Source organism: Heterocephalus glaber, unplaced genomic scaffold, assembly GCF_053883595.1.
Source record: "Heterocephalus glaber isolate CG9 unplaced genomic scaffold, H.glaber_assembly_v1.0 deba00001523, whole genome shotgun sequence".
Taxonomy (NCBI): domain Eukaryota; kingdom Metazoa; phylum Chordata; class Mammalia; order Rodentia; family Bathyergidae; genus Heterocephalus; species Heterocephalus glaber.
In genome coordinates, this window is record NW_028258327.1 from 1,625,338 (window position 1) to 1,650,381 (window position 25,044).

General features: G+C 51.9%; 1 protein-coding gene across 13 annotated transcripts in view; it reads right to left on the reverse strand.

Moving 5' to 3' along the window:
* The window catches only part of LOC106008750 (uncharacterized), a 94,661-nt gene that overhangs the window by 13,424 nt on the left and 56,193 nt on the right, over window positions 1-25,044 (reverse strand). For 10 of the 13 annotated variants that reach the window (XR_015441495.1, XR_015441503.1, XR_015441502.1 and 7 more), the window contains 17 exons: window positions 24,275-24,329; window positions 23,377-23,504; window positions 21,270-21,321; window positions 20,372-20,499; window positions 18,266-18,317; window positions 17,369-17,496; window positions 15,260-15,311; window positions 14,365-14,492; window positions 12,255-12,306; window positions 11,360-11,487; window positions 9,251-9,302; window positions 8,356-8,483; window positions 6,246-6,297; window positions 5,351-5,478; window positions 3,242-3,293; window positions 2,347-2,474; window positions 237-288 (listed from right to left, as the gene is read on the reverse strand). Coding sequence is in view for 1 of the 13 variants with exons in the window: in XM_087187911.1 (XP_087044037.1) it covers window positions 237-288; window positions 2,347-2,474; window positions 3,242-3,293; window positions 5,351-5,478; window positions 6,246-6,297; window positions 8,356-8,483; window positions 9,251-9,302; window positions 11,360-11,487; window positions 12,255-12,306; window positions 14,365-14,492; window positions 15,260-15,311; window positions 17,369-17,496; window positions 18,266-18,317; window positions 20,372-20,499; window positions 21,270-21,321; window positions 23,377-23,504; window positions 24,275-24,329 (1,495 nt within the window). In the remaining 12 variants the exon portion in view is untranslated. The remainder of the gene's footprint in view (window positions 1-236; window positions 289-2,346; window positions 2,475-3,241; window positions 3,294-5,350; window positions 5,479-6,245; window positions 6,298-8,355; window positions 8,484-9,250; window positions 9,303-11,359; window positions 11,488-12,254; window positions 12,307-14,364; window positions 14,493-15,259; window positions 15,312-17,368; window positions 17,497-18,265; window positions 18,318-20,371; window positions 20,500-21,269; window positions 21,322-23,376; window positions 23,505-24,274; window positions 24,330-25,044) is intronic. The other 3 variants (XR_015441497.1, XR_015441499.1, XR_015441500.1) reach the window with 3 other exon arrangements.

The following is a 25,044-nucleotide window of genomic DNA, read 5'->3' on the forward strand; positions in this document are numbered from 1 at the left end:
GCCCCGAGTGCAGGAAAACCCGAGTGTAGTTCACCGTGGGTGACAGGGACTGCAGGTGAGCAATCCTGCAAAGTAAGGGGAGGTACGATCCAAGACAAAAACAAACTCTCAAGAGAGTTCAATTCCAGCTTGGCAGAACAGATCAAGTTGGGAAACTGGCCACTTCCCGCTTTTTCCCTGCACCTGACATCTCACAGGCCACCTCTGCCTCCACAGCCCGTGACCCTCGCACTCACCAGGCGGACACAGCCTGAGCTATATCTTCTTGGTTCCGGATGGCTTGAGGACCTGCAAACACAAACACACGCACACATACAACAGTCATGAACTGAACTCACCTCAAGACCCAGTACAAACCCTGGAGCCAATGGAAGCGAATGAATGGCTCGCTCAGTGAGACAACAGGACACCCGGGGGAACATCCTCGGGAGACTCAGACCCTCTCCTAAGGAACGGGGAGACTTCCTCACTTCCCTCCCTGGGCAGACCATGAGAGACAGAATGGTACCAACGCACGCACAGACATCTGGACACAGGGAACAGAACAGAGGGTGCAAAAACAACCCCCAAAACCTTCGGCCACTGGATCTTGGATAAAGGAGCCAATAACCTAGGCTGGAGAAAACCCAGGCCATGGAAAAAGGGCGCTGGGAAAACTGGTGGTCCACATGAGCAAGATCGACTCTGCCCATCTCTCTCACCCTGTGCTGAAAGCAAACGCCAGTGGATCATACATCTGAGCATAAAAACACAAACTCTGGGAGAAGATACAGCGTAGCCATGGACGTCCTCAGCAGAATGCCCACTGTATAACAATAACAAGCCACAAATTCTACAAATGGAATTGTAGTCGAGCATAAAGGTTCCTCGAAGTAAAAGAAACCAACAAGAGAATGAGTAGAGACCTACCAAATGGGAAAGACATTTTTCACAGCCAATTCCTCAGACAGAGCGGGAATATCTAGAAATAGCAGAACTCAAAAACATCCAATGTGAAATATAAAAGGTCCTGGCGTGCCCACTGTGGGACACACCTGACCTCCGTGCTTCACTCCTTTCCTACAGCTTGACTCACGGCGCTAACTGGGCAACTGAAACCAACACATCCTCGACAAAAGCAAGAGAAATGGTCAGCAGGCACAAGACAAGGAATACCCATGAAAACAACACCAGAGTCTGTCTTATTCCAGCAAGAATGTCTATCGTGAAGAACAAAGGCTGGAGAGCTTGTGTGGAAAAAGGACCCTTCTGCTTTGCTTGGGAGAATATGAACTGGTAGCACCCCAGTGGAAATTAGTGTGGACTTTCCTCAAAAAACTCAGAAGAGAATTCCACTGGAACCAGCTACCCCCCTCTCCTGGGCATCTGTACGAGAGAGTGGAAGTCATCGGAGCACAGTGCTGCATGCACACACACCCTGACCGTTACGGCTTACATCTAGATGTCCCCCCAAAGCCTTCTCTGCTCAGAGGCCATGCGTGTGGGAAGTGGCTGGATCGGGCCTGTGATACCAGGGCTAGTGCACGGATAGGTTTCTGTCTGGGTGTGATGCTGGGAGCTGAAGCCTGGTGGGATGAGTGGGTCCTTGGGGGCGTGCCCTGGAGAGAGCTAGACCCCCTCCTCCTGCCTTCAGCCTTTGCTTCTTCCTGCCTGCCTCGCCATGAACTCTTTCTTTTCAACCATGCCATCTTGTCTCAGAACCAGCCAACTATGGATCGAAACATCTACAAATTGTCAGTCAAAATAAACCTCTCCTCCTTTCATTTGTGTCAGAGATTTTGCTCAAGCAAACAGAAAGTAAGCTGAGACACTTGTGCTACCACAAGCCTTACAGATAGGTAAAATATGGAAGTGGTCCCTATGCCCATCGAAGACGAACGGACGGTGAAAAGGGGGTAAACGTACACAAGGAATACTGCTGAACCATGAGGAGAGATGAACTGCAGACACCGATGGCAAGGTGGATGGCTACTGAGGTCATAATTATAGGTAAAACAATGACCTGCGGAGGTATAAATATGACAGGGGGTTCTCCAACAGGAGACACCCAAAGGAAACATAGTTTCAACAGCCAAAGAAAAGACAGACGACTGGAAATAGGGAGGTAGAGGCCAAAGAGGCAAGGGAGGCCCAAGACCAGGAGGGGAGGGCGCGGTGGTGGGTCCGGGAGAGTACAAAGGATCAGAACGGGGTATGGACATGCTCCAAATCCCCAAGGGTGATGTCATTCTCCTATGCTGCAGACAGACGTACACTAACTAGGAAAGTGAATGAGCCCGAATCTCTCCCGAGGGGGCTGCACTCAAATGGCCTCACCCAGGAAAGAGGGAACCCAGTCCTCCTCACCTGGGAAGGCTGCACTGCCGGAATCCTTGGGGAACAATTCGTACTCGCGCCAGGGGAAAAAGGACAAATTACTTTCATCTACACTGGGTGCCAGGCAATTGGTGGCACTGTCTCCGCCCTCCAGGTACCTGTAAGGAGAACAGCATGCTGACCAGGAAGGACTGGCCTTCACAGCTATCCCCTGGTCCACCCTGGACCCCTAAAGAGAGGCCACAGGACACACGGGGGATTCTGGAGCAGTCAAGAGTGCCAAGGCAGGAGGATCCCAGGAAAGGCCCAGCAGCCGGCACACATCAGCAAATTCCCAGGGTCCCTACGCAAAAGATTTCCATAAAGGGCCTGGAGGGGTACACACAGCTCAGTGTGAGCAGGTGTGTGGCACATACACTGAAGCATCCAGGTGCTCCAACATCAGAGCACTGGGCTCCATGTTACTTGCAGGGCACCTGGGAACAAAGGGACCTGAGGAACTGCTGAAGCCCAGTGATCCCGGGTCTGCGGAGCCTGTCCTTTCCATACTGCACTTGCGCAGGATTTGCTTTTTGCTTTGGGGCCAATGTGTGCTGTGGAATCCCCACCACCAAACTAAGGCCAAACTGCACAAAGAGGGGGAGTGTCTCCTCGCTCAACGGCCTCCCACGGGAGTGTTGAGCTGCCCTGCCCCGAGTGCAGGAAAACCCGAGTGTAGTTCACCGTGGGTGACAGGGACTGCAGGTGAGCAATCCTGCAAAGTAAGGGGAGGTACGATCCAAGACAAAAACAAACTCTCAAGAGAGTTCAATTCCAGCTTGGCAGAACAGATCAAGTTGGGAAACTGGCCACTTCCCGCTTTTTCCCTGCACCTGACATCTCACAGGCCACCTCTGCCTCCACAGCCCGTGACCCTCGCACTCACCAGGCGGACACAGCCTGAGCTATATCTTCTTGGTTCCGGATGGCTTGAGGACCTGCAAACACAAACACACGCACACATACAACAGTCATGAACTGAACTCACCTCAAGACCCAGTACAAACCCTGGAGCCAATGGAAGCGAATGAATGGCTCGCTCAGTGAGACAACAGGACACCCGGGGGAACATCCTCGGGAGACTCAGACCCTCTCCTAAGGAACGGGGAGACTTCCTCACTTCCCTCCCTGGGCAGACCATGAGAGACAGAATGGTACCAACGCACGCACAGACATCTGGACACAGGGAACAGAACAGAGGGTGCAAAAACAACCCCCAAAACCTTCGGCCACTGGATCTTGGATAAAGGAGCCAATAACCTAGGCTGGAGAAAACCCAGGCCATGGAAAAAGGGCGCTGGGAAAACTGGTGGTCCACATGAGCAAGATCGACTCTGCCCATCTCTCTCACCCTGTGCTGAAAGCAAACGCCAGTGGATCATACATCTGAGCATAAAAACACAAACTCTGGGAGAAGATACAGCGTAGCCATGGACGTCCTCAGCAGAATGCCCACTGTATAACAATAACAAGCCACAAATTCTACAAATGGAATTGTAGTCGAGCATAAAGGTTCCTCGAAGTAAAAGAAACCAACAAGAGAATGAGTAGAGACCTACCAAATGGGAAAGACATTTTTCACAGCCAATTCCTCAGACAGAGCGGGAATATCTAGAAATAGCAGAACTCAAAAACATCCAATGTGAAATATAAAAGGTCCTGGCGTGCCCACTGTGGGACACACCTGACCTCCGTGCTTCACTCCTTTCCTACAGCTTGACTCACGGCGCTAACTGGGCAACTGAAACCAACACATCCTCGACAAAAGCAAGAGAAATGGTCAGCAGGCACAAGACAAGGAATACCCATGAAAACAACACCAGAGTCTGTCTTATTCCAGCAAGAATGTCTATCGTGAAGAACAAAGGCTGGAGAGCTTGTGTGGAAAAAGGACCCTTCTGCTTTGCTTGGGAGAATATGAACTGGTAGCACCCCAGTGGAAATTAGTGTGGACTTTCCTCAAAAAACTCAGAAGAGAATTCCACTGGAACCAGCTACCCCCCTCTCCTGGGCATCTGTACGAGAGAGTGGAAGTCATCGGAGCACAGTGCTGCATGCACACACACCCTGACTGTTACGGCTTACATCTAGATGTCCCCCAAAGCCTTCTCTGCTCAGAGGCCATGCGTGTGGGAAGTGACTGGATCGGGCCTGTGATACCAGGGCTAGTGCACGGATAGGTTTCTGTCTGGGTGTGATGCTGGGAGCTGAAGCCTGGTGGGATGAGTGGGTCCTTGGGGGCGTGCCCTGGAGAGAGCTAGACCCCCTCCTCCTGCCTTCAGCCTTTGCTTCTTCCTGCCTGCCTCGCCATGAACTCTTTCTTTTCAACCATGCCATCTTGTCTCAGAACCAGCCAACTATGGATCGAAACATCTACAAATTGTCAGTCAAAATAAACCTCTCCTCCTTTCATTTGTGTCAGAGATTTTGCTCAAGCAAACAGAAAGTAAGCTGAGACACTTGTGCTACCACAAGCCTTACAGATAGGTAAAATATGGAAGTGGTCCCTATGCCCATCGAAGACGAACGGACGGTGAAAAGGGGGTAAACGTACACAAGGAATACTGCTGAACCATGAGGAGAGATGAACTGCAGACACCGATGGCAAGGTGGATGGCTACTGAGGTCATAATTATAGGTAAAACAATGACCTGCGGAGGTATAAATATGACAGGGGGTTCTCCAACAGGAGACACCCAAAGGAAACATAGTTTCAACAGCCAAAGAAAAGACAGACGACTGGAAATAGGGAGGTAGAGGCCAAAGAGGCAAGGGAGGCCCAAGACCAGGAGGGGAGGGCGCGGTGGTGGGTCCGGGAGAGTACAAAGGATCAGAACGGGGTATGGACATGCTCCAAATCCCCAAGGGTGATGTCATTCTCCTATGCTGCAGACAGACGTACACTAACTAGGAAAGTGAATGAGCCCGAATCTCTCCCGAGGGGGCTGCACTCAAATGGCCTCACCCAGGAAAGAGGGAACCCAGTCCTCCTCACCTGGGAAGGCTGCACTGCCGGAATCCTTGGGGAACAATTCGTACTCGCGCCAGGGGAAAAAGGACAAATTACTTTCATCTACACTGGGTGCCAGGCAATTGGTGGCACTGTCTCCGCCCTCCAGGTACCTGTAAGGAGAACAGCATGCTGACCAGGAAGGACTGGCCTTCACAGCTATCCCCTGGTCCACCCTGGACCCCTAAAGAGAGGCCACAGGACACACGGGGGATTCTGGAGCAGTCAAGAGTGCCAAGGCAGGAGGATCCCAGGAAAGGCCCAGCAGCCGGCACACATCAGCAAATTCCCAGGGTCCCTACGCAAAAGATTTCCATAAAGGGCCTGGAGGGGTACACACAGCTCAGTGTGAGCAGGTGTGTGGCACATACACTGAAGCATCCAGGTGCTCCAACATCAGAGCACTGGGCTCCATGTTACTTGCAGGGCACCTGGGAACAAAGGGACCTGAGGAACTGCTGAAGCCCAGTGATCCCGGGTCTGCGGAGCCTGTCCTTTCCATACTGCACTTGCGCAGGATTTGCTTTTTGCTTTGGGGCCAATGTGTGCTGTGGAATCCCCACCACCAAACTAAGGCCAAACTGCACAAAGAGGGGGAGTGTCTCCTCGCTCAACGGCCTCCCACGGGAGTGTTGAGCTGCCCTGCCCCGAGTGCAGGAAAACCCGAGTGTAGTTCACCGTGGGTGACAGGGACTCCAGGTGAGCAATCCTGCAAAGTAAGGGGAGGTACGATCCAAGACAAAAACAAACTCTCAAGAGAGTTCAATTCCAGCTTGGCAGAACAGATCAAGTTGGGAAACTGGCCACTTCCCGCTTTTTCCCTGCACCTGACATCTCACAGGCCACCTCTGCCTCCACAGCCCGTGACCCTCGCACTCACCAGGCGGACACAGCCTGAGCTATATCTTCTTGGTTCCGGATGGCTTGAGGACCTGCAAACACAAACACACGCACACATACAACAGTCATGAACTGAACTCACCTCAAGACCCAGTACAAACCCTGGAGCCAATGGAAGCGAATGAATGGCTCGCTCAGTGAGACAACAGGACACCCGGGGGAACATCCTCGGGAGACTCAGACCCTCTCCTAAGGAACGGGGAGACTTCCTCACTTCCCTCCCTGGGCAGACCATGAGAGACAGAATGGTACCAACGCACGCACAGACATCTGGACACAGGGAACAGAACAGAGGGTGCAAAAACAACCCCCAAAACCTTCGGCCACTGGATCTTGGATAAAGGAGCCAATAACCTAGGCTGGAGAAAACCCAGGCCATGGAAAAAGGGCGCTGGGAAAACTGGTGGTCCACATGAGCAAGATCGACTCTGCCCATCTCTCTCACCCTGTGCTGAAAGCAAACGCCAGTGGATCATACATCTGAGCATAAAAACACAAACTCTGGGAGAAGATACAGCGTAGCCATGGACGTCCTCAGCAGAATGCCCACTGTATAACAATAACAAGCCACAAATTCTACAAATGGAATTGTAGTCGAGCATAAAGGTTCCTCGAAGTAAAAGAAACCAACAAGAGAATGAGTAGAGACCTACCAAATGGGAAAGACATTTTTCACAGCCAATTCCTCAGACAGAGCGGGAATATCTAGAAATAGCAGAACTCAAAAACATCCAATGTGAAATATAAAAGGTCCTGGCGTGCCCACTGTGGGACACACCTGACCTCCGTGCTTCACTCCTTTCCTACAGCTTGACTCACGGCGCTAACTGGGCAACTGAAACCAACACATCCTCGACAAAAGCAAGAGAAATGGTCAGCAGGCACAAGACAAGGAATACCCATGAAAACAACACCAGAGTCTGTCTTATTCCAGCAAGAATGTCTATCGTGAAGAACAAAGGCTGGAGAGCTTGTGTGGAAAAAGGACCCTTCTGCTTTGCTTGGGAGAATATGAACTGGTAGCACCCCAGTGGAAATTAGTGTGGACTTTCCTCAAAAAACTCAGAAGAGAATTCCACTGGAACCAGCTACCCCCCTCTCCTGGGCATCTGTACGAGAGAGTGGAAGTCATCGGAGCACAGTGCTGCATGCACACACACCCTGACCGTTACGGCTTACATCTAGATGTCCCCCCAAAGCCTTCTCTGCTCAGAGGCCATGCGTGTGGGAAGTGGCTGGATCGGGCCTGTGATACCAGGGCTAGTGCACGGATAGGTTTCTGTCTGGGTGTGATGCTGGGAGCTGAAGCCTGGTGGGATGAGTGGGTCCTTGGGGGCGTGCCCTGGAGAGAGCTAGACCCCCTCCTCCTGCCTTCAGCCTTTGCTTCTTCCTGCCTGCCTCGCCATGAACTCTTTCTTTTCAACCATGCCATCTTGTCTCAGAACCAGCCAACTATGGATCGAAACATCTACAAATTGTCAGTCAAAATAAACCTCTCCTCCTTTCATTTGTGTCAGAGATTTTGCTCAAGCAAACAGAAAGTAAGCTGAGACACTTGTGCTACCACAAGCCTTACAGATAGGTAAAATATGGAAGTGGTCCCTATGCCCATCGAAGACGAACGGACGGTGAAAAGGGGGTAAACGTACACAAGGAATACTGCTGAACCATGAGGAGAGATGAACTGCAGACACCGATGGCAAGGTGGATGGCTACTGAGGTCATAATTATAGGTAAAACAATGACCTGCGGAGGTATAAATATGACAGGGGGTTCTCCAACAGGAGACACCCAAAGGAAACATAGTTTCAACAGCCAAAGAAAAGACAGACGACTGGAAATAGGGAGGTAGAGGCCAAAGAGGCAAGGGAGGCCCAAGACCAGGAGGGGAGGGCGCGGTGGTGGGTCCGGGAGAGTACAAAGGATCAGAACGGGGTATGGACATGCTCCAAATCCCCAAGGGTGATGTCATTCTCCTATGCTGCAGACAGACGTACACTAACTAGGAAAGTGAATGAGCCCGAATCTCTCCCGAGGGGGCTGCACTCAAATGGCCTCACCCAGGAAAGAGGGAACCCAGTCCTCCTCACCTGGGAAGGCTGCACTGCCGGAATCCTTGGGGAACAATTCGTACTCGCGCCAGGGGAAAAAGGACAAATTACTTTCATCTACACTGGGTGCCAGGCAATTGGTGGCACTGTCTCCGCCCTCCAGGTACCTGTAAGGAGAACAGCATGCTGACCAGGAAGGACTGGCCTTCACAGCTATCCCCTGGTCCACCCTGGACCCCTAAAGAGAGGCCACAGGACACACGGGGGATTCTGGAGCAGTCAAGAGTGCCAAGGCAGGAGGATCCCAGGAAAGGCCCAGCAGCCGGCACACATCAGCAAATTCCCAGGGTCCCTACGCAAAAGATTTCCATAAAGGGCCTGGAGGGGTACACACAGCTCAGTGTGAGCAGGTGTGTGGCACATACACTGAAGCATCCAGGTGCTCCAACATCAGAGCACTGGGCTCCATGTTACTTGCAGGGCACCTGGGAACAAAGGGACCTGAGGAACTGCTGAAGCCCAGTGATCCCGGGTCTGCGGAGCCTGTCCTTTCCATACTGCACTTGCGCAGGATTTGCTTTTTGCTTTGGGGCCAATGTGTGCTGTGGAATCCCCACCACCAAACTAAGGCCAAACTGCACAAAGAGGGGGAGTGTCTCCTCGCTCAACGGCCTCCCACGGGAGTGTTGAGCTGCCCTGCCCCGAGTGCAGGAAAACCCGAGTGTAGTTCACCGTGGGTGACAGGGACTGCAGGTGAGCAATCCTGCAAAGTAAGGGGAGGTACGATCCAAGACAAAAACAAACTCTCAAGAGAGTTCAATTCCAGCTTGGCAGAACAGATCAAGTTGGGAAACTGGCCACTTCCCGCTTTTTCCCTGCACCTGACATCTCACAGGCCACCTCTGCCTCCACAGCCCGTGACCCTCGCACTCACCAGGCGGACACAGCCTGAGCTATATCTTCTTGGTTCCGGATGGCTTGAGGACCTGCAAACACAAACACACGCACACATACAACAGTCATGAACTGAACTCACCTCAAGACCCAGTACAAACCCTGGAGCCAATGGAAGCGAATGAATGGCTCGCTCAGTGAGACAACAGGACACCCGGGGGAACATCCTCGGGAGACTCAGACCCTCTCCTAAGGAACGGGGAGACTTCCTCACTTCCCTCCCTGGGCAGACCATGAGAGACAGAATGGTACCAACGCACGCACAGACATCTGGACACAGGGAACAGAACAGAGGGTGCAAAAACAACCCCCAAAACCTTCGGCCACTGGATCTTGGATAAAGGAGCCAATAACCTAGGCTGGAGAAAACCCAGGCCATGGAAAAAGGGCGCTGGGAAAACTGGTGGTCCACATGAGCAAGATCGACTCTGCCCATCTCTCTCACCCTGTGCTGAAAGCAAACGCCAGTGGATCATACATCTGAGCATAAAAACACAAACTCTGGGAGAAGATACAGCGTAGCCATGGACGTCCTCAGCAGAATGCCCACTGTATAACAATAACAAGCCACAAATTCTACAAATGGAATTGTAGTCGAGCATAAAGGTTCCTCGAAGTAAAAGAAACCAACAAGAGAATGAGTAGAGACCTACCAAATGGGAAAGACATTTTTCACAGCCAATTCCTCAGACAGAGCGGGAATATCTAGAAATAGCAGAACTCAAAAACATCCAATGTGAAATATAAAAGGTCCTGGCGTGCCCACTGTGGGACACACCTGACCTCCGTGCTTCACTCCTTTCCTACAGCTTGACTCACGGCGCTAACTGGGCAACTGAAACCAACACATCCTCGACAAAAGCAAGAGAAATGGTCAGCAGGCACAAGACAAGGAATACCCATGAAAACAACACCAGAGTCTGTCTTATTCCAGCAAGAATGTCTATCGTGAAGAACAAAGGCTGGAGAGCTTGTGTGGAAAAAGGACCCTTCTGCTTTGCTTGGGAGAATATGAACTGGTAGCACCCCAGTGGAAATTAGTGTGGACTTTCCTCAAAAAACTCAGAAGAGAATTCCACTGGAACCAGCTACCCCCCTCTCCTGGGCATCTGTACGAGAGAGTGGAAGTCATCGGAGCACAGTGCTGCATGCACACACACCCTGACTGTTACGGCTTACATCTAGATGTCCCCCAAAGCCTTCTCTGCTCAGAGGCCATGCGTGTGGGAAGTGACTGGATCGGGCCTGTGATACCAGGGCTAGTGCACGGATAGGTTTCTGTCTGGGTGTGATGCTGGGAGCTGAAGCCTGGTGGGATGAGTGGGTCCTTGGGGGCGTGCCCTGGAGAGAGCTAGACCCCCTCCTCCTGCCTTCAGCCTTTGCTTCTTCCTGCCTGCCTCGCCATGAACTCTTTCTTTTCAACCATGCCATCTTGTCTCAGAACCAGCCAACTATGGATCGAAACATCTACAAATTGTCAGTCAAAATAAACCTCTCCTCCTTTCATTTGTGTCAGAGATTTTGCTCAAGCAAACAGAAAGTAAGCTGAGACACTTGTGCTACCACAAGCCTTACAGATAGGTAAAATATGGAAGTGGTCCCTATGCCCATCGAAGACGAACGGACGGTGAAAAGGGGGTAAACGTACACAAGGAATACTGCTGAACCATGAGGAGAGATGAACTGCAGACACCGATGGCAAGGTGGATGGCTACTGAGGTCATAATTATAGGTAAAACAATGACCTGCGGAGGTATAAATATGACAGGGGGTTCTCCAACAGGAGACACCCAAAGGAAACATAGTTTCAACAGCCAAAGAAAAGACAGACGACTGGAAATAGGGAGGTAGAGGCCAAAGAGGCAAGGGAGGCCCAAGACCAGGAGGGGAGGGCGCGGTGGTGGGTCCGGGAGAGTACAAAGGATCAGAACGGGGTATGGACATGCTCCAAATCCCCAAGGGTGATGTCATTCTCCTATGCTGCAGACAGACGTACACTAACTAGGAAAGTGAATGAGCCCGAATCTCTCCCGAGGGGGCTGCACTCAAATGGCCTCACCCAGGAAAGAGGGAACCCAGTCCTCCTCACCTGGGAAGGCTGCACTGCCGGAATCCTTGGGGAACAATTCGTACTCGCGCCAGGGGAAAAAGGACAAATTACTTTCATCTACACTGGGTGCCAGGCAATTGGTGGCACTGTCTCCGCCCTCCAGGTACCTGTAAGGAGAACAGCATGCTGACCAGGAAGGACTGGCCTTCACAGCTATCCCCTGGTCCACCCTGGACCCCTAAAGAGAGGCCACAGGACACACGGGGGATTCTGGAGCAGTCAAGAGTGCCAAGGCAGGAGGATCCCAGGAAAGGCCCAGCAGCCGGCACACATCAGCAAATTCCCAGGGTCCCTACGCAAAAGATTTCCATAAAGGGCCTGGAGGGGTACACACAGCTCAGTGTGAGCAGGTGTGTGGCACATACACTGAAGCATCCAGGTGCTCCAACATCAGAGCACTGGGCTCCATGTTACTTGCAGGGCACCTGGGAACAAAGGGACCTGAGGAACTGCTGAAGCCCAGTGATCCCGGGTCTGCGGAGCCTGTCCTTTCCATACTGCACTTGCGCAGGATTTGCTTTTTGCTTTGGGGCCAATGTGTGCTGTGGAATCCCCACCACCAAACTAAGGCCAAACTGCACAAAGAGGGGGAGTGTCTCCTCGCTCAACGGCCTCCCACGGGAGTGTTGAGCTGCCCTGCCCCGAGTGCAGGAAAACCCGAGTGTAGTTCACCGTGGGTGACAGGGACTCCAGGTGAGCAATCCTGCAAAGTAAGGGGAGGTACGATCCAAGACAAAAACAAACTCTCAAGAGAGTTCAATTCCAGCTTGGCAGAACAGATCAAGTTGGGAAACTGGCCACTTCCCGCTTTTTCCCTGCACCTGACATCTCACAGGCCACCTCTGCCTCCACAGCCCGTGACCCTCGCACTCACCAGGCGGACACAGCCTGAGCTATATCTTCTTGGTTCCGGATGGCTTGAGGACCTGCAAACACAAACACACGCACACATACAACAGTCATGAACTGAACTCACCTCAAGACCCAGTACAAACCCTGGAGCCAATGGAAGCGAATGAATGGCTCGCTCAGTGAGACAACAGGACACCCGGGGGAACATCCTCGGGAGACTCAGACCCTCTCCTAAGGAACGGGGAGACTTCCTCACTTCCCTCCCTGGGCAGACCATGAGAGACAGAATGGTACCAACGCACGCACAGACATCTGGACACAGGGAACAGAACAGAGGGTGCAAAAACAACCCCCAAAACCTTCGGCCACTGGATCTTGGATAAAGGAGCCAATAACCTAGGCTGGAGAAAACCCAGGCCATGGAAAAAGGGCGCTGGGAAAACTGGTGGTCCACATGAGCAAGATCGACTCTGCCCATCTCTCTCACCCTGTGCTGAAAGCAAACGCCAGTGGATCATACATCTGAGCATAAAAACACAAACTCTGGGAGAAGATACAGCGTAGCCATGGACGTCCTCAGCAGAATGCCCACTGTATAACAATAACAAGCCACAAATTCTACAAATGGAATTGTAGTCGAGCATAAAGGTTCCTCGAAGTAAAAGAAACCACAAGAGAATGAGTAGAGACCTACCAAATGGGAAAGGACATTTTTCACAGCCAATTCCTCAGACAGAGCGGGAATATCTAGAAATAGCAGAACTCAAAAACATCCAATGTGAAATATAAAAGGTCCTGGCGTGCCCACTGTGGGACACACCTGACCTCCGTGCTTCACTCCTTTCCTACAGCTTGACTCACGGCGCTAACTGGGCAACTGAAACCAACACATCCTCGACAAAAGCAAGAGAAATGGTCAGCAGGCACAAGACAAGGAATACCCATAAAAACAACACCAGAGTCTGTCTTATTCCAGCAAGAATGTCTATCATGAAGAACAAAGGCTGGAGAGCTTGTGTGGAAAAAGGACCCTTCTGCTTTGCTTGGGAGAATATAAACTGGTAGCACCCCAGTGGAAATTAGTGTGGACTTTCCTCAAAAAACTCAGAAGAGAATTCCACTGGAACCAGCTACCCCCCTCTCCTGGGCATCTGTACGAGAGAGTGGAAGTCATCGGAGCACAGTGCTGCATGCACACACACCCTGACCGTTACGGCTTACATCTAGATGTCCCCCCAAAGCCTTCTCTGCTCAGAGGCCATGCGTGTGGGAAGTGACTGGATTGGGCCTGTGATACCAGGGCTAGTGCACGGATAGGTTTCTGTCTGGGTGTGATGCTGGGAGCTGAAGCCTGGTGGGATGAGTGGGTCCTTGGGGGCGTGCCCTGGAGAGAGCTAGACCCCCTCCTCCTGCCTCCAGCCTTTGCTTCTTACTGCCTGCCTCGCCATGAACTCTTTCTTTTCAACCATGCCATCTTGTCTTAGAACCAGCCAACTATGGATCGAAACATCTACAAATTGTCAGTCAAAATGAACCTCTCCTCCTTTCATTTGTGTCAGAGATTTTGCTCAAGCAAACAGAAAGTAAGCTGAGACACTTGTGCTACCACAAGCCTTACAGATAGGTAAAATATGGAAGTGGTCCCTATGCCCATCAAAGACGAACGGACGCTGAAAAGGGGGTAAACGTACACAAGGAATACTGCTGAACCATGAGGAGAGATGAACTGCAGACACCGATGGCAAGGTGGATGGCTACTGAGGTCATAATTATAGGTAAAACAATGACCTGCGGAGGTATAAATATGACAGGGGGTTCTCCAACAGGAGACACCCAAAGGAAACATAGTTTCAACAGCCAAAGAAAAGACAGACGACTGGAAATAGGGAGGTAGAGGCCAAAGAGGCAAGGGAGGCCCAAGACCAGGAGGGGAGGGTGCGGTGGTGGGTCCGGGAGAGTACAAAGGATCAGAACGGGGTATGGACATGCTCCAAATCCCCAAGGGTGATGTCATTCTCCTATGCTGCAGACAGACGTACACTAACTAGGAAAGTGAATGAGCCCGAATCTCTCCCGAGGGGGCTGCACTCAAATGGCCTCACCCAGGAAAGAGGGAACCCAGTCCTCCTCACCTGGGAAGGCTGCACTGCCGGAATCCTTGGGGAACAATTCGTACTCGCGCCAGGGGAAAAAGGACAAATTACTTTCATCTACACTGGGTGCCAGGCAATTGGTGGCACTGTCTCCGCCCTCCAGGTACCTGTAAGGAGAACAGCATGCTGACCAGGAAGGACTGGCCTTCACAGCTATCCCCTGGTCCACCCTGGACCCCTAAAGAGAGGCCACAGGACACACGGGGGATTCTGGAGCAGTCAAGAGTGCCAAGGCAGGAGGATCCCAGGAAAGGCCCAGCAGCCGGCACACATCAGCAAATTCCCAGGGTCCCTACGCAAAAGATTTCCATAAAGGGCCTGGAGGGGTACACACAGCTCAGTGTGAGCAGGTGTGTGGCACATACACTGAAGCATCCAGGTGCTCCAACATCAGAGCACTGGGCTCCATGTTACTTGCAGGGCACCTGGGAACAAAGGGACCTGAGGAACTGCTGAAGCCCAGTGATCCCGGGTCTGCGGAGCCTGTCCTTTCCATACTGCACTTGCGCAGGATTTGCTTTTTGCTTTGGGGCCAATGTGTGCTGTGGAATCCCCACCACCAAACTAAGGCCAAACTGCACAAAGAGGGGGAGTGTCTCCTCGCTCAACGGCCTCCCACGGGAGTGCTGAGCTGCCCTGCCCTGAGTGCAGGGAAACCCGAGTGTAGTTCACCGTGGGTGACAGGGACTCCAGGTGAGCAATCCTGCAAAGTAAGGGGAGGTACGATCCAAGACAAAAACAAACTCTCAAGAGAGTTCAATTCCAGCTTGGCAGAACAGATCAAGTTGGGAAACTGGCCACTTCCCGCTTTTTCCCTGCACCTGACATCTCACAGGCCACCTCTGCCTCCACAGCCCGTGACCCTCGCACTCACCAGGCGGACACAGCCTGAGCTATATCTTCTTGGTTCCAGATGGCTTGAGGACCTGCAAACACAAACACACGCACACATACAACAGTCATGAACTGAACTCACCTCAAGACCCAGTACAAACCCTGGAGCCAATGGAAGCGAATGAATGGCTCTCTCAGTGAGACAACAGGACACCCGGGGGAACATCCTCGGGAGACTCAGACTGTCTCCTAAGGAACGGGAAGACTTCCTCACTTCCCTCCCTGGGCAAACCATGAGAGACAGAATGGTACCAACGCACGCACAGACATCTGGACACAGGGAACAGAACAGAGGGTGCAAAAACAACCCCCAAAACCTTCAGCCACTGGATCTTGGATAAAGGAGCCAATAACCTAGGCTGGAGAAAACCCAGGCCATGGAAAAAGGGCGCTGGGAAAACTGGTGGTCCACGTGCGCAAGATCGACTCTGCCTATCTCTCTCACCCTGTGCTGAAAGCAAACGCCAGTGGATCATACATCTGGGCATAAAAACACAAACTCTGGGAGAAGATATAGCGTAGCCATGGACGTCCTCAGCAGAATGCCCACTGTGTAACAGTAACAAGCCACAAATTCTACAAATGGAATTGTAGTCGAGCATAAAGGTTCCTTGAAGTAAAGGAAACCAACAAGAGAATGAGTAGAGACCTACCAAATGGGAAAGACATTTTTCACAGCCAATTCCTCAGACAGAGCGGGAATATCTAGAAATAGCAGAACTCAAAAACATCCAATGTGAAATATAAAAGGTCCTGGCGTGCCCACTGTGGGACACACCTGACCTCCGTGCTTCACTCCTTTCCTACAGCTTGACTCACGGCACTAACTGGGCAACTGAAACCAACACATCCTCGACAAAAGCAAGAGAAATGGTCAGCAGGCACAAGACAAGGAATACCCATAAAAACAACACCAGAGTCTGTCTTATTCCAGCAAGAATGTCTATCATGAAGAACAAAGGCTGGAGAGCTTGTGTGGAAAAAGGACCCTTCTGCTTTGCTTGGGAGAATATAAACTGGTAGCACCCCAGTGGAAATTAGTGTGGACTTTCCTCAAAAAACTCAGAAGAGAATTCCACTGGAACCAGCTACCCCCCTCTCCTGGGCATCTGTACGAGAGAGTGGAAGTCATCGGAGCACAGTGCTGCATGCACACACACCCTGACCGTTACGGCTTACATCTAGATGTCCCCCCAAAGCCTTCTCTGCTCAGAGGCCATGCGTGTGGGAAGTGACTGGATTGGGCCTGTGATACCAGGGCTAGTGCACGGATAGGTTTCTGTCTGGGTGTGATGCTGGGAGCTGAAGCCTGGTGGGATGAGTGGGTCCTTGGGGGCGTGCCCTGGAGAGAGCTAGACCCCCTCCTCCTGCCTCCAGCCTTTGCTTCTTACTGCCTGCCTCGCCATGAACTCTTTTTTTCAACCATGCCATCTTGTCTTAGAACCAGCCAACTATGGATCGAAACATCTACAAATTGTCAGTCAAAATGAACCTCTCCTCCTTTCATTTGTGTCAGAGATTTTGCTCAAGCAAACAGAAAGTAAGCTGAGACACTTGTGCTACCACAAGCCTTACAGATAGGTAAAATATGGAAGTGGTCCCTATGCCCATCAAAGACGAACGGACGCTGAAAAGGGGGTAAACGTACACAAGGAATACTGCTGAACCATGAGGAGAGATGAACTGCAGACACCGATGGCAAGGTGGATGGCTACTGAGGTCATAATTATAGGTAAAACAATGACCTGCGGAGGTATAAATATGACAGGGGGTTCTCCAACAGGAGACACCCAAAGGAAACATAGTTTCAACAGCCAAAGAAAAGACAGACGACTGGAAATAGGGAGGTAGAGGCCAAAGAGGCAAGGGAGGCCCAAGACCAGGAGGGGAGGGTGCGGTGGTGGGTCCGGGAGAGTACAAAGGATCAGAACGGGGTATGGACATGCTCCAAATCCCCAAGGGTGATGTCATTCTCCTATGCTGCAGACAGACATACACTAACTAGGAAAGGGAATGAGCCCAAATCTCTCCCGAGGGGGCTGCACTCAAATGGCCTCACCCAGGAAAGAGGGAACCCAGTCCTCCTCACCTGGGAAGGCTGCACTGCCGGAATCCTTGGGGAACAATTCGTACTCGCGCCAGGGGAAAAAGGACAAATTACTTTCATCTACACTGGGTGCCAGGCAATTGGTGGCACTCTCTCCGCCCTCCAGGTACCTGTAAGGAGAACAGCATGCTAACCAGGAAGGACTGGCCTTCACAGCTATCCCCTGGTCCACCCTGGACCCCTAAAGAGAGGCCACAGGACACACGGGGGATTCTGGAGCAGTCAAGAGTGCCAAGGCAGGAGGATCCCAGGAAAGGCCCAGCAGCCGGCACACATCAGCAAATTCCCAGGGTCCCTACGCAAAAGATTTCCATAAAGGGCCTGGAGGGGTACACACAGCTCAGTGTGAGCAGGTGTGTGGCACATACACTGAGAAGCATCCAGGTGCTCCAACATCAGAGCACTGGGCTCCATGTTACTTGCAGGGCACCTGGGAACAAAGGGACCTGAGGAACTGCTGAAGCCCAGTGATCCCGGGTCTGCGGAGCCTGTCCTTTCCATACTGCACTTGCGCAGGATTTGCTTTTTGCTTTGGGGCCAATGTGTGCTGTGGAATCCCCACCACCAAACTAAGGCCAAACTGCACAAAGAGGGGGAGTGTCTCCTCGCTCAACGGCCTCCCACGGGAGTGCTGAGCTGCCCTGCCCTGAGTGCAGGGAAACCCGAGTGTAGTTCACCGTGGGTGACAGGGACTCCAGGTGAGCAATCCTGCAAAGTAAGGGGAGGTACGATCCAAGACAAAAACAAACTCTCAAGAGAGTTCAATTCCAGCTTGGCAGAACAGATCAAGTTGGGAAACTGGCCACTTCCCGCTTTTTCCCTGCACCTGACATCTCACAGGCCACCTCTGCCTCCACAGCCCGTGACCCTCGCACTCACCAGGCGGACACAGCCTGAGCTATATCTTCTTGGTTCCAGATGGCTTGAGGACCTGCAAACACAAACACACGCACACATACAACAGTCATGAACTGAACTCACCTCAAGACCCAGTACAAACCCTGGAGCCAATGGAAGCGAATGAATGGCTCTCTCAGTGAGACAACAGCACACCCGGGGGGAACATCCTCGGGAGACTCAGACTGTCTCCTAAGGAACGGGAGACTTCCTCACTTCCCTCCCTGGGCAGACCACGAGAGACAGAATGGTACCAATGCACGCACAGACATCTGGACACAGGGAACAGAATAGGGGGTGCAAAAACAACCCCCAAAACCTTCAGCCACTGGATCTTGGGCAAAGGAGCCAATAACCTACGCTGGAGAAAACCCAGGCCATGGAAAAAGGGCGCTGGGAAAACTGGTGGTCCACATGACAAGATCGACTCTGCCCATCTCTCTCACCCTGTGCTGAAAGCAAACGCCAGTGGATCATACATCTGGGCATAAAAACACAAACTCTGGGAGAAGATACAGCGTAGCCATGGACGTCCTCAGCAGAATGCCCACTGTATAACAATAACAAGCCACAAATTCCACAAATGGAATTGTAGTCGCGCATAAAGGTTCCTGGAACTAAAGGAAACCCACAAGACACTGACTAGAGACCTACCAAATGGCAAGGACATTTTTCACAGCCAATTCCTCAGACAGAGGGCGAAAATCTAGAAATAGCAGAACTCAAAAACATCCGATGTGAAGTATAAAAGGTCCTGGCGTGCCCACTGTGGGACACACCTGACCTCCGTGCTTCACTCCTTTCCTACAGCTTGACTCATGGCGCTAACTGGGCAACTGAAACCAACACATCCTCGACAAAAGCAAGAGAAATGGTCAGCAGGCACAAGACAAGGAATACCCATAAAAACAACACCAGAGTCTGTCTTATTCCAGCAAGAATGTCTATCATGAAGAACAAAGGCTGGAGAGCTTGTGTGGAAAAAGGACCCTTCTGCTTTGCTTGGGAGAATATAAACTGGTAGCACCCCAGTGGAAATTAGTGTGGACTTTCCTCAAAAAACTCAGAAGAGAATTCCACTGGAACCAGCTACCCCCCTCTCCTGGGCATCTGTACGAGAGAGTGGAAGTCATCGGAGCACAGTGCTGCATGCACACACACCCTGACCGTTACGGCTTACATCTAGATGTCCCCCCAAAGCCTTCTCTGCTCAGAGGCCATGCGTGTGGGAAGTGACTGGATTGGGCCTGTGATACCAGGGCTAGTGCACGGATAGGTTTCTGTCTGGGTGTGATGCTGGGAGCTGAAGCCTGGTGGGATGAGTGGGTCCTTGGGGGCGTGCCCTGGAGAGAGCTAGACCCCCTCCTCCTGCCTCCAGCCTTTGCTTCTTACTGCCTGCCTCGCCATGAACTCTTTTTTTCAACCATGCCATCTTGTCTTAGAACCAGCCAACTATGGATCGAAACATCTACAAATTGTCAGTCAAAATGAACCTCTCCTCCTTTCATTTGTGTCAGAGATTTTGCTCAAGCAAACAGAAAGTAAGCTGAGACACTTGTGCTACCACAAGCCTTACAGATAGGTAAAATATGGAAGTGGTCCCTATGCCCATCAAAGACGAACGGACGCTGAAAAGGGGGTAAACGTACACAAGGAATACTGCTGAACCATGAGGAGAGATGAACTGCAGACACCGATGGCAAGGTGGATGGCTACTGAGGTCATAATTATAGGTAAAACAATGACCTGCGGAGGTATAAATATGACAGGGGGTTCTCCAACAGGAGACACCCAAAGGAAACATAGTTTCAACAGCCAAAGAAAAGACAGACGACTGGAAATAGGGAGGTAGAGGCCAAAGAGGCAAGGGAGGCCCAAGACCAGGAGGGGAGGGTGCGGTGGTGGGTCCGGGAGAGTACAAAGGATCAGAACGGGGTATGGACATGCTCCAAATCCCCAAGGGTGATGTCATTCTCCTATGCTGCAGACAGACACACTAACTAGGAAAGTGAATGAGCCCGAATCTCTCCCGAGGGGGCTGCACTCAAATGGCCTCACCCAGGAAAGAGGGAACCCAGTCCTCCTCACCTGGGAAGGCTGCACTGCCGGAATCCTTGGGGAACAATTCGTACTCGCGCCAGGGGAAAAAGGACAAATTACTTTCATCTACACTGGGTGCCAGGCAATTGGTGGCACTCTCTCCGCCCTCCAGGTACCTGTAAGGAGAACAGCATGCTAACCAGGAAGGACTGGCCTTCACAGCTATCCCCTGGTCCACCCTGGACCCCTAAAGAGAGGCCACAGGACACACGGGGGATTCTGGAGCAGTCAAGAGTGCCAAGGCAGGAGGATCCCAGGAAAGGCCCAGCAGCCGGCACACATCAGCAAATTCCCAGGGTCCCTACGCAAAAGATTTCCATAAAGGGCCTGGAGGGGTACACACAGCTCAGTGTGAGCAGGTGTGTGGCACATACACTGAGAAAGCATCCAGGTGCTCCAACATCAGAGCACTGGGCTCCATGTTACTTGCAGGGCACCTGGGAACAAAGGGACCTGAGGAACTGCTGAAGCCCAGTGATCCCGGGTCTGCGGAGCCTGTCCTTTCCATACTGCACTTGCGCAGGATTTGCTTTTTGCTTTGGGGCCAATGTGTGCTGTGGAATCCCCACCACCAAACTAAGGCCAAACTGCACAAAGAGGGGGAGTGTCTCCTCGCTCAACGGCCTCCCACGGGAGTGCTGAGCTGCCCTGCCCTGAGTGCAGGGAAACCCGAGTGTAGTTCACCGTGGGTGACAGGGACTCCAGGTGAGCAATCCTGCAAAGTAAGGGGAGGTACGATCCAAGACAAAAACAAACTCTCAAGAGAGTTCAATTCCAGCTTGGCAGAACAGATCAAGTTGGGAAACTGGCCACTTCCCGCTTTTTCCCTGCACCTGACATCTCACAGGCCACCTCTGCCTCCACAGCCCGTGACCCTCGCACTCACCAGGCGGACACAGCCTGAGCTATATCTTCTTGGTTCCAGATGGCTTGAGGACCTGCAAACACAAACACACGCACACATACAACAGTCATGAACTGAACTCACCTCAAGACCCAGTACAAACCCTGGAGCCAATGGAAGCGAATGAATGGCTCTCTCAGTGAGACAACAGCACACCCGGGGGGAACATCCTCGGGAGACTCAGACTGTCTCCTAAGGAACGGGAAGACTTCCTCACTTCCGTCCCTGGGCAGACCACGAGAGACAGAATGGTACCAATGCACGCACACAGACAGCTGGACACAGGGAACAGAATAGGGGGTGCAGAAACAACCCCAAAAACCTTCAGCCACTGGATCTTGGGCAAAGGAGCCAACAACCTACGCTGGAGAAAACACAGGCCATGGAAAAAGGGCGCTGGGAAAACTGCTGGTCCACGTGCACAAGATCGACTCTGCCCATCTCTCTCACCCTGTGCTGAAAGCAAACGCCAGTGGATCATACATCTGGGCATAAAAACACAAACTCTGGGAGAAGATATGGCGTAGCCATGGACGTCCTCAGCAGAATGCCCACTGTATAACAATAACAAGCCACAAATTCCACAAATGGAATTGTAGTCGCGCATAAAGGTTCCTGGAACTAAAGGAAACCCACAAGACACTGACTAGAGACCTACCAAATGGCAAGGACATTTTTCACAGCCAATTCCTCAGACAGAGGGCGAAAATCTAGAAATAGCAGAACTCAAAAACATCCGATGTGAAGTATAAAAGGTCCTGGCGTGCCCACTGTGGGACACACCTGACCTCCGTGCTTCACTCCTTTCCTACAGCTTGACTCATGGCGCTAACTGGGCAACTGAAACCAACACATCCTCGACAAAAGCAAGAGAAATGGTCAGCAGGCACAAGACAAGGAATACCCATAAAAACAACACCAGAGTCTGTCTTATTCCAGCAAGAATGTCTATCATGAAGAACAAAGGCTGGAGAGCTTGTGTGGAAAAAGGACCCTTCTGCTTTGCTTGGGAGAATATAAACTGGTAGCACCCCAGTGGAAATTAGTGTGGACTTTCCTCAAAAAACTCAGAAGAGAATTCCACTGGAACCAGCTACCCCTCTCCTGGGCATCTGCACCAGAGAGTGGACGTCATCGGAGCACAGTGCTGCATGCACACACACGCTGACCGTTACGGCTTACATCTAGATGTCCCCGCAAAGCCTTCTCTGCTCAGAGGCCGTGCGTGTGGGAAGTGACTGGATCGGGCCTGTCATACCGGGGCTAGTGCACGGATGGGTTTATGTCTGGGTCTCATGCTGGGAGGTGAAGCCTGGTGGGAGGAGAGGGTCCTTGTGGGCGTGCCCTGGAGAGAGCCAGACCCTTCCTCCTGCCCCCAGCCTTTGCTTCTTACTGCCTGCCTAGTCATGAACTCTTTCTTTTCAACCACGCCATCTTGCCCTAGAACCAGCCATCTATGGATCGAAACATCAACAAACTGTCAGTCAAAATAAACCTTTCCTCCTTTCATCTGTGTCAGAGATTTTGCTCAAGCAAACAGAAAGTAAACTGAGACACTGAGGCTAGCACAAGCCTTACAGATAGGTAAAATATGGAAGTGGTCCCTATGCCCATTCAAGACGAATAGACAACGAAAAGGTGGTAAACGTACACAAGGAATACTGCTGAACCATGAGGAGAGATGAACTGCAGACACTGATGGCAAGGTGGATGGCTACTGAGGTCGTAATTATAAGTAAAACAATGAACTGCGGAGGTATAAATATGACAGGGGGTTCCTCCAATAGGAGACACCCAAAGGAAAAATAGTTTTGACAGCCAAAAAAAAGGCAGACGGCTGGAAATAGGGAGGTAGACTCCGAAGCGGCGAGGGAGGCCCAAGGACCAGGACGGGAGGGTGTGGTGGTGGGTCCTGGAGAGTACAAAGGATCCAGATGGGGTACGGACATGCTCCAAATCCCCAAGGGTGATGTCATTCTCCTAAGCTGCAGACACACACTAACTAGGAAAGAGAACGAGCCTGAAGATCTCCCCAGGTGGCACACTCAACTGGCCTCACCCAGGAAAGAGGGAACCCAGTGCTCCTCACCTCGGAAGCCGGGACTCCAGGCAGGCTCGGGGAACGCTGAGAAGTTGCACCATGTGGAAGAGGTCACATAACTTTCATCTACACCCTGTGCCACGCAATTGGTGGCACTGTCTCCGCCCTGCCAGTACCTGTGAGGAGAACAGCATGCTAACCAGGAAGGACTGGCCTTCACAGCTATCCCCTGGTCCACCCTGGACCCCTAAAGAGAGGCCACAGGACACACAGGGGGATTCTGGAGCAGTCGAGTTCCGTGGCAGGAGGATCCCAGGAAAGGCCCAGCAGCCTGCACACATCAGCAAATTCCCAGGGTCCCTACGCAAAAGATTTCCATAAAGGGCCTGGAGGGGTACACACAGCTCAGTGTGAGCAGGTGTGTGGCACATACACTGAGAAGCATCCAGGTGCTCCAACATCAGAGCACTGGGCTCCATGTTACTTGCAGGGCACCTGGGAACAAAGGGACCTGAGGAACTGCTGAAGCCCAGTGATCCCGGGTCTGCGGAGCCTGTCCTTTCCATACTGCACTTGCGCAGGATTTGCTTTTTGCTTTGGGGCCAATGTGTGCTGTGGAATCCCCACCACCAAACTAAGGCCAAACTGCACAAAGAGGGGGAGTGTCTCCTCGCTCAACGGCCTCCCACAGGAGAGTGTTGAGCTGCCCTGCCCTGAGTGCAGGGAAACCCGAGTGTAGTTCACCGTGGGCGACAGGGACTCCAGGTGACCAATCCTGCAAAGTAAGGGGAGGTGCGATCCAAGACAAAAACAAACTCTCAAAAAGAGTTCACTTCCAGCTTGGCAGAACAGATCAAGTAGGGAAACTGACCACTTCCCGCTTTTCCCTGCACCTGAGATCTCACAGGCCACCTCTGCCTCCACAGCCCGTGACCCTCACACTCACCAGGCGGAAACGGACTCCCACGCCACTTCCTCTTGGTTCCAGGTGTATTCAGGTCCTGCAAACACAAACACACATATGCACACATACAACAGTCACGACCTGAACTCACCTCAAGACCCAGTACAAACCCCGGAGCCAATGAGCCAATGCAAGTGAATGAATGGCTCTCTCAGTGAGACAATAGCACACCCGGGGGAACATCCTCGGGAGACTCAGACTGTCTCCTAAGGAACGGGAAGACTTCCTCACTTCCGTCCCTGGGCAGACCACGAGAGACAGAATGGTACCAATGCACGCACACAGACAGCTGGACATAGGGAACAGAGTAGAGGGTGCAGAAAGAACCCCCAAAACCTTCAGCCACTGGATCTTGGACATACGAGCCAATAACCTAGGCTGGAGAAAACACAGGCCATGGAAAAAGGGCGCTGGGAAAACTGCTGGTCCACGTGCACAAGATCGACTCTGCCCATCTCTCTCACCCTGTGCTGAAAGCAAACGCCAGTGGATCATACATCTGGGCATAAAAACACAAACTCTGGGAGAAGATATAGCGTAGCCATGGACGTCCTCAGCAGAATGCCCACTGTATAACAATAACAAGCCACAAATTCTACAAATGGAATTGTAGTCGCGCATAAAGCTTCCTGGAACTAAAGGAAACCCACAAGACACTGACTAGAGACCTACCAAATGGCAAGGACATTTTTCACAGCCAATTCCTCAGACAGAGGGTGAAAATCTAGAAATAGCAGAACTCAAAAACATCC